Source organism: Hypanus sabinus, chromosome 4 (assembly GCF_030144855.1).
Source record: "Hypanus sabinus isolate sHypSab1 chromosome 4, sHypSab1.hap1, whole genome shotgun sequence".
NCBI lineage: Eukaryota > Metazoa > Chordata > Chondrichthyes > Myliobatiformes > Dasyatidae > Hypanus > Hypanus sabinus.
In genome coordinates, this window is record NC_082709.1 from 16,107,258 (window position 1) to 16,116,976 (window position 9,719).

Below are 9,719 nucleotides of genomic sequence, written 5' to 3' on the forward strand. Positions count from 1 at the left end.
ACTGATATGATTGTAATATAACTGGAAATAATAATGAACTATAGCTTGCAATAAACCACATCAATAGAGATAATTCAGAATTGCTTACTGGCTTAGTATTAGAATCTTATAAATGTTTCTAACACTTCTTACTGAATTTCCATATATTGTATTTTCAGGGCACAAACCCACTTTACAGGGGTTCAGTTTCCACATTTAAAAATGTGACCTACAAACATTATGAAAAAAAGGAATTTACTACATTTAAGAATTAATCATTAATTTATTGGAAAATAGTAAGTTCTACAAAAAAAACAAATGTAGCTTTTTATCCCTTGTGATCTCCAGTACAGCTATATTTACTGTATTAACCTGTTTTAGTTGCCTGCCTACTATATGTAGGGATCACAACAGCATATGTATATTTTGAATATCTTATGTATATTTTGGAGTGCTTGTGATGATCAGGATGTGAAATCTTGGGGAAATATATTCATCTTGTGTGCTAATATTGGAACTGGTTTATTATTGTCATATGTACTGAGGTACAGTGAAAAGCTTGTCTCGTACACCGTTCATACCGATCAAGTCATTTCACAGTCTACTGAGGTATTACAAGGTAAAATAATGACAGATTGCAGAATAAAGGGTAACAACTGCGGAGAAAGTACGGAGCAGGTAGACAATTAGATGTGAAGTTCAAAGTAAATTTATTATCAAAGTACATGTACAAGCCTGAGATTCAATTTCTTCCAGGCATGCTCAATAAATCCATAAAAGAATAATAGCCATAATAAAATTAATAGAAGACTGCACCAACTTGGGCATCCAACCAGTGTGTAAAAGACATCCAACTGTGCAAATATAAACAGAAAGAAATAATAATACTAAATAAATAAATAAACAATAAATATCGAGAATATGAGATGAAGGATCCTTGAAAATGTCCATTGGTTGTAAGAACATTTCAATGATAGAGCAAGTGAAGTTATCCCCTTTGGCTCAAGAGCGTGATGGTAGAGGGGTAATAATTGTTCCTGAACCTGGTGAAGTTCCTGTACCCCCATCCCGAGGCAACAGTGAGAAGAGAGCATGGCCTAGGCAGTGGGGATCCTTGATGATGCTTTCATCCAGGTGCGAGGTAGAGATTGTGAAGTCAGGAGTCCATCATTAGGGAGCCATTCAATAATCTTCTAACAGTGGTCCAGAAGCTGTCCTTAAGCCTGGTGGCACGTGCTTTCAGGCTTTTGAATGTTTTGCCCAATGAGAGATGGAAGAGGAGAAAATGTCTGAGATGTGGATACTATAGAGAGAGTGCAGAGGAGACTTATAAAGGTGTTGCCTGGATTGGAGGGTGTTACTTATGAGAATAGGTTGAGTGAAATTGGCCTTTTCTCCCTGGAGCGATAGAGGATGAGAGGTGACCTGATAGAGGTTTGTAAGATGATGGGGGGCATTGATTGTGTGGATAGCCAGAGGCTTTTTCCCAGGGCTTAATTGGCTAAAATGAGGGGACATAGTTTTAAGGTGCTTGAAAATAGGTACCATGGGGATGTCAGGGGTCAGTTTTTCACAAAGAGAGTGGTGGGTGTGTGGAATGTACTACCGGTGGCAATGGTGGAAGCTGATACAATAAGGTCTTTTAGGAACCTCTTGGACAGGTACATGGAGCTTAGAAAAATAGAGGGCTATGTGCTGGAGAAATTCTAGGCAGTCTCTAGAGTGGGTTGTATGGTCGGCACAACATCATGGGCCAAACTGCCTGTAATGTGCTGTAGTTTCTATGTTCTATGTGTGGTGTCGTCAATTATGCTGGCCGTTTAACTGAGGCAGCAAGAATTTTAGACAGGTTCCATGGAGGGGAATCTGGTTTCTGTGATACACTGGGCGGTGTCCTTAAGTCACAAGTGTTTCTTGTAGTCATGGGCAGAACAATTGCTATTACCAACCCAAGATCAATCTAGATAATATGCTTTCTTTGATGAATTGAAAAAAAATTGGTAAGGGCTGAAGGTGACACCAAATTTCTAGAGCCTTCTGAGGAAGTAGAGCCACTGGTGAGTTTTCTTGATCATGGTATCTACATACTATTGGTGATGTTCACTCTTAGGGACTCAAAGTTGTCAATCCTCTCGACCTCAGTCCTGTTGATATAGACAGGAACATGTGCAATAGGTTGTCCATGTATTGCCTCAGCGCTTACATTCACTTAATATGGAAATGCAACAAAGTGATTGAGACAGGTACAATCATCACCATCATTATGTGCCGTGATGTTTAACCTGGGTGAGATCATGGTCCCATGGCCGTGATTGCTCTTGGTAAATATCTCTACAGAAGTGGTTTGCCATTGCCTCCTTCTGGACAGTGTCTTTACAAGACAGGTGACTCCAGCCATTATCAATACTTTTCTGAGATTGTCTGGCCGCATAATCAACACCTGTGATCTGCACCGTCTGCTCATACCACCGTCCACCACCTGCTCCCATGGCTGACATGACCATGATCAGGGGCTAAGGGACTACACCTTGCCCAAATGCGATCTAAAGTCCAGCAGAGGGAAGGAATACCTTACAAAATCCAAAAGACGCTTGGACATGTACGTGGGCAGGAACAGCTCAGATGGATATGGGCCAAAGAGAGGCAAATGTTACTCACTTAGATGGGCATTTCTATTTGCACGCACAAGCTTCAAGTTCAGTTAAATCCTCTACTAGTGCCTTCTCTTTATTATAATGCGTTTCATTTCTCACTCTCAAATATTGGTTTCCCGATATTTCTGATTAATTGATAGTTTCCTCAGCAGAATTGCTTAACAGTTATTTCCTTGCTCTCCAATATTAATCCAGCTAAAAATGCTTCATATAAACTGCAGGAGCCATGTATCTATTTTCTGTCTATTTCGTCTTGCGCGCTTTTTGTGGCTCACGGTAATTTGTTACATAGTTTGGGTATGTGGTAGAAGCAAATGAGTATAGTTACATATTCACACTTTGTCTTAGTTTAGTTTAGTTGAGAGCGAGTGAGCCGGGGGTGATATTTTCTTGTTGACTGCCTAGTTACGCTTAATTACGCTAATTTGAATGTTAATTGCTCATTTCATGACATCACTATTTTAGTTTTGTTAGTTTTTTTATTGCTGTAAGATCATTTGTCTTTGCTGGTTTCAAAATAAAGGACTGAATGTATTTCTTTCGACTTTAAACACAGGAGCGCAATTCCCGTACTCAGTCTCTCAGCAGTTTTGGTTTATTTTTCAAGTAACCACTACATAAAGTATATATAATGCAACCTACAGCTAATTTATTACACTACAAATAAAATGCAAGCTACTCCCCCTTGTGTGGTCCCTTATATTTGATCTTCTCTTCAGTTTTTGCTCTTCTAGTACTGGTAAATAATACAATAACTGTCATAGTAATGAGGAAGAATATGTTTTATGTAATAGCCAAAGTACCAGCTGTGTAGGAATCTCCAATGTTCTGGCCGGTATTTGTACTAATTATCAAGTCATTGTGATATGTCTGTTTGTGGGAGCTAATTTGGGTAATTTACTTTCAAGTTTCTTTTTTTTATTATGAAAGTAATTTCACTTCTTAAAAAAGTTTAGGATAACCCAAGTTTTGAAGACACTATCTGACTTCGTTCTGGAGGGGAATTCATTGATGAAGCCACTGCAAGTGACTGAATCAAGAATGCAGCCCTGCCATCCTTTCTTCTACAAGGTGACCCTGATCAGTAGGAGCTAATCTCTTTGCCCCTGATCCCTAAAGTCTTCTGTATCATTTGGGTTTCCTGATGCCAAGCTCTCTCCAGAATCAGTTCTCCTATCCTTATTGGACAATGAGGTCATGAACCAAATCCATGGCATAGTAGGTGAGTAGATACTCTGTCTGGTCATAGACAACAACAAAGTGAAGAGACAATGGATGCATCTGCTTTTTTTGTGGTTAGGACCTGCTTAAGTAATTTTCCATCTTAAGGAGTAGACATCTTTTTTTGGATGGTTTAGTATTACATATTTGTATGGCGGGGTGGAGATATGTCTCTACCAAAAGGAGGTATAAGGCACTCCTTCCCTCCTCTAGCCTGCAGGTCACCCTTGGGCAAGGTGTAGCACCTGCTTAGCCCCCAATCAGGATCATGTGAACCTATGGGAGCAAGTGGTGGATGGTCATATGAGCAGCTGGTGCACATCACAAGACCTGGTTATGAAACCACTGATGCCAGGCGGACAATCTCTTAAGAGTATTGACAATGGCTGGGGTTACCAGTCTTGCAAAGACACTGCCCAGAAGAAGGCAATGGCAAATCACTCTGTAGAAAAATTTGCCAAAAAATAATCACGGTCATGGAAAGACCATGATCACCTACGTCATACGACATGACACATAATGAGCGAACGAGTATGATCTATATTGTACTGCTTCCATTGCTTCAGCTATTTAAAATGCATGAAGTCTTTGTTGTGTTGTTCTCCTGGTTGGCAGCCTACCTATGCGCTGCTGGCAGTTGTTTCCTGTTTAGCGGCATGATAGTGACAGAAATAAGACTTTTGGAAGCTGTTTCTTCTGCAAATGGAAGCTCTGATGTGAGCCATCGGCCATTTCATGATGTTGGATTACATCTACGCTGCTTGAGGCCATCATCTATGTGACGATGCTGTTGATACCAATCAGAACCCACGTTTTTGCAAGATGTCACCGAGCTGTGACCTCCGTTCAGTCTCAGCTCATATTTAGTTGTTTTTTTCTCATTGCTCTCTAGGTTCATAAGGATGGTCTTGGGGATGGAGAGCAGTGTTAGGGGCCAGCTTAGAGTTTAGAGACGTGGACGTGAGTGAATTAGAAATCAGTCTGAAGCCTATGTCACCTCCCCACTTTCCAAGGCCAGTGACATGGACGTAGGATATTGATAGTTGGATGTCGGGTCGAGGGACTACCAATTCAGTAAGCAGTCTGGAGTCAGAATTCCACTTGGGGAGGAGGAATGTGTTCCAATGACCCACCAGGTCGCAAGGCAGCAAGGTTGGAGTTTGTAGCCTCATGTTGGAGGACCATCATCGGCTGGTCTAGAGTTCGAAGCCTAGTGTTCAGTGATTGGCGTGAACTGGGATCAATGCCAAATGTCAAGGCCTGGGGTCAAATCAGAAATCTAGAATTAGAGGCCCATTGGCCGGAGCTGAGTGTGTGAATCTTTGCAAGGCTGCTGGTGAAGTCAAAACCCAGTGTCTGCAGGTCAGAGTCCACTGGAGGCTTGTCCTGAGATTAAAGGACTGTGAATGTGGGTGGGAGGGAGAAATGGGGTTTGTTTTGCTGCTTGTTGTGTTGTGTCTGTGCTGTGGGTGCTGGTTGTTAACGCAAACAACATATTCCACTGTAGGTATGTTCTGGTGTACACATGGTAAATAAACTTGAATCTTGAGACTTGAGCCTTCTTCAATGAAACACATCCATGTTTTCTCAGCAATACTCCTAACAATGATTTCAACACTACTTCCTTTTACTGCATACTAACTCTAGCTTTGGAAGGACTCATGCCACATTTGAATGTGGATAAGATTTTTATTTAATTTCCCCATTCAACTTCTGTTATATTATCTGAATATTTACCGTGAGAGCTCCTGAATGTTCTGCTCAAAATATCACAGTCCAGATGGAAGTCTGATAAAGGTATACAAAATTATGGGGGATATAGATAGGGTAAATGCAAGCAGGGTTTTCTGCCTGAGGTTGGGTGCAAAAACAACCAGAGGTCATAGGTTAAGGGTGAAAGGTGAAAAGTTTAATAGGAATATGAGGGGAAACTTCTTCATTCAGAGGGTCATGAGAGTGTGGAATGAGCTGTCTGTACAAGTGGTGCATGCAAATTGGATTTCACGTTTAAGTGAAGTTTGGATACATAAATGGATAGAAGGGGTATGGAGGCCTATGGTCCAGGTACTGGTTGATGGGAGAAGGCAGTTTAAATGGTTTCAGCATGAACTAGATGGGCCGAAATGCCTGTTACTGTGCTGTACTTGTCTCTGACCCTATGACTCTATATTTGAAGAACTTCTATGTGTTTTACCTATAGTGCTTATAGCCCTCTTGTTAGTGTTAGCCACATTTTAAGTTTACTGAGTAATGCAGCTATTAGTCTGTTTGATGTCATGGTCTACGCAGACCAATCACATAACAGGGCAACACATACAAAATGCTGAAGGAACTCAACAGGCCAGGCAGCATCTGTGGAAAAAGGTACAGTTGACGTTTCAAGCCAAAACCCTTTGATAGGATTGAAGAAAAAAAGCTGAGGAGTAGATTTAAAAGGTGTGGGGGGGGGGGAGGGGAGAGAGAAACACAAGGTGATAGGTGAAACGTGGAGGGGGAGGGATGAAGTAAAAAGCTGGGAAGTTGATTGGTGAAAGAGCCAGAAAGCCATGGAAGAAAGAAAAAGGGGGAGGAGCACTAGAGTGAGGAGATGGGCGGGCAAGGAGATAAGGTGAGGAAGGGAAAAGGGGATGGGAAATGGTGAAATTTGAGAAACTGATGTTCAAAGTCACGTAATAGGGCAGGCAACAACAGTTTAACTCAATGACTGGGCAAAGATTAAATCTGTACCACGAATCCCCACTTAAACTTTCAGGCATTACTTGATTTTGATCCCTCTTCCATGATACTAAATTTACAATTTTTACAATTCCTTTCAGCTAACAATCTCTTATTTGCTAGGACATTCAGGTTCTGCCTGCTTCTAGCCTTCAGGAGATCCTGTTTCTAAATAAATGCTAATACTGGTGTTGGCTCATATTAGTCAATACAGGCCCTGTGTGCACTTCATGTAAGTAACTAAGCAGCGTAAGGAAGATTCTTGAAAAATCTTGGATATTTATTTAATTCATGGTGAGTATAATATGAAAGTGGAACATATATAGTATTTATTTTGTTGGTCATTTCTATAACTGTTTTAATGTCCCTATCTGTCTTGAAGTTGGAACACCAAAGTGTACTTCCAGAAAATATTTCAGAATAGAATAGGTAAAGGCCTGTGTTGAAAATCTCTACTCTATCAATGAAATATTGCTTCTCTGACCTTCATCCCATGTATTAAATCACAAGAACATACTCTGAAGTGTTTTTCATTAAAGACAACCCTGTAATTGGCATTTTCTATATGTTTACAAAGCCACAATATAAAACCTTGCCTTTCAGTAAAGGGTCTTTGACCTGAAACATTTCGTTCCTTTTCCACCGATGCTGCCTGACCTGCTAAAGGTTTCCAGCATTTTCTGTCTCCCCCACCCCACCCACTGCTCCGCCTCTGTAATCTCTGCTGCCTTCCAACTCTTTGACCATGTACTCACCCGGACTTGATCCTCCACCCCTTCACTCCATCTTTTTATTCTGGCCTGTTCCTCCTTTCCATTCGTGAACAACCACCCTGGCCAGCAACATTAACTGTTTATTCACTTCCATTGATGCTGTCTGACCTGGTGTGTTCCTTCAGCATTTTGTGTGTGTTTCTGAATTTACTTCACATTTCTAGCATCTGCAGTTAAGTGATTTTTCACTGGCTATAAACCCTTGCATTTATTCCACAATCCGATCAACAGAATTTTCATTACTGTAGGTGTTCTCACGTTATGACTGTTCAAAGCTTACCCTTACAAAATTCACAAATCCTTATGCAAAACCATGAGAGACAGAATAAAAGTTCTGATGAAATGTCTCAGCCCGAAACGTCAACTGTTTACTCTTTTCCCACTGAGTTCCTCCAGCACTTTGTGTATGTTACTTTGGATTGCCAATATCTGCAAACCTACTCATGTTTAGAATAAAATTTCGCTCGGTGCATTTATGTGGAAACAATATAGTCAACATAACCTAAAATTTCTGTTGCAGATTGTGCTTTTTGATGCATGCACAGATGACAGGCTTTCGTGTTAGAGAAAATCATTACATGGCACATCCATTCCTTCCTGTAATTAAGAGGTGGGCTAGTCACTTGTATTTGTAGATAAATATCAACTTAACAAGTATGGTAGATGGATAATTATAGATGAATCCAATTAACTATTATATTTTCCTTATTGTATGGTATTAATATTTTGAAAGATGCAAGAAAACCTATTTGGATTTAGAGTATTAAGGTAACCACAGGAAAGGAACTACATGGATATGTAATCATTTTGCCACAGAAACTCCACAGTAGTTCTGCTGACCTCTAGAGCTGACAGTGTGCCTACGGCTGCACAGTTTTCTTCGAGGTGCTTGGATTTCGTCCTGCTCCCAAAAGATGTTTACGTTGGTAGGTTAATTAGCCGCAGTAAATTTGTGTGGAGAAGTGGTAGAATCACAAAGGAATTGATAGGAATGTGTGGAGAATGGGAATCAGTGCCAGATTATGTTAAAAGAGTTCCTGATTGTCAGAAACATGAGAAGATCTGTAGATGCTAGAAATCCAAAGCAACACACACACAAATCGCCGGAGGAACTCAGCAGGTCAGGCAACGTCAATGGAAAAGAGTAAACAGTCAACGTTTCAGGTGAGACCCTTCAGCAGGAGTCCTGATGAAAGGTCTCAGCCAAAAACATCAACTGTTTACTTTTTTCCATAGATGTTGCCTGGCCTGCTGAGTTCCTCCAGCATTGTGTGTGTGTGTTGCTTCTGATAGTCAGTGCAGATTGGGCATCCTTGTGGTACTAGTCCAAGAACAATAAGTTATAAGAAAATGTTGGGAATGGGAGCAGATTTTATTTTGCATATCACGTTTTTGGGGAAAGATATGTTAATTCGATAAGGGTGAATTTCTGTCGCCTGAACAATTGCAGCACAGGGGAAGCAGCAGTCATAGAAATCTATGAAACCTTACACTGCAACATTGCTAATATGAGATCAAAATATCTTCTCCGAGCATCCAAGACGAGTTAGGTGGCTACCAATATACTTAAGATTGAACTATAGTCCGCTGAATTACTCAGTATAAATTAGAACCATAAATCAAAAATTGAATGATAAAGAATAGATAATTGAAATCGGAAAACAAAAACAATGAGGGGAAAGAAAGATTGAATTAACAGCGAAAAATGAAACTAAAACTAATGAAAAATGTATTTTTATTTATCAACATCTAATAGAAGCTAAAGAAATGAGGTGCTGTATGTATAACCGTAATGGTAAATTTTCAATGCTAGAATGATTGGACAGAACTTTAAAGAAAACTTTAATGTAAATTATCAACTGACATGGACAAGTCACAATGTTTTATATTATTTCAATTGTGAGTTAGATATTCAGTTTTTTTTACACATTTCAAACACCAAGTTATGAATTGTGTTTATCAGCAGTCAGTTCATGCATAAATAGTAAATGGTTGGATTCAACATGATTGTCAGAGGAAATATTAGTTTAACATTCTTCAAATTACTGTGGAAGTAAGTATAAAGCAGGGAATCTCAAATGCTCAGAACAGTAACATAAAAATTAGCATTTTTGGTTGGTAGTATACAAGTGATTTTCGAAGATATACTAAATATATGCAAAAAGGAATACTGTGTGTATTTAATATTTTAGTAACATTTGACTAATTTTGTAAGTATTTTGTTTGATTTGGCATTCTTTGCTGTTTATGTAATTATTATGTTTATATGTAAAAATACGTGAATTGCTTAAGTCATGGCAGTACCACATGATAATGTGCCTACCTCACTTAAAGTAAACACGAAGTTAGACTCACACTTCAGATTCCTGTATCTTCC

The 9,719-nt window shown here is 39.6% G+C and overlaps 1 protein-coding gene across 1 annotated transcript in view; it reads left to right on the plus strand.

Annotated features, from left to right (window-relative positions):
- itgb6 (integrin, beta 6) overlaps nt 1–9,698 on the plus strand; it is a 67,875-nt gene extending 58,177 nt beyond the window's left edge. The window contains exons 15-16 of the mRNA XM_059966466.1: nt 159–275; nt 7,863–9,698. Coding sequence (XP_059822449.1) covers nt 159–254 — 96 coding nt within the window. The 3' untranslated portion in view covers nt 255–275; nt 7,863–9,698. The remainder of the gene's footprint in view (nt 1–158; nt 276–7,862) is intronic.
- Nucleotides 9,699–9,719: the final 21 nt, after the last annotated feature.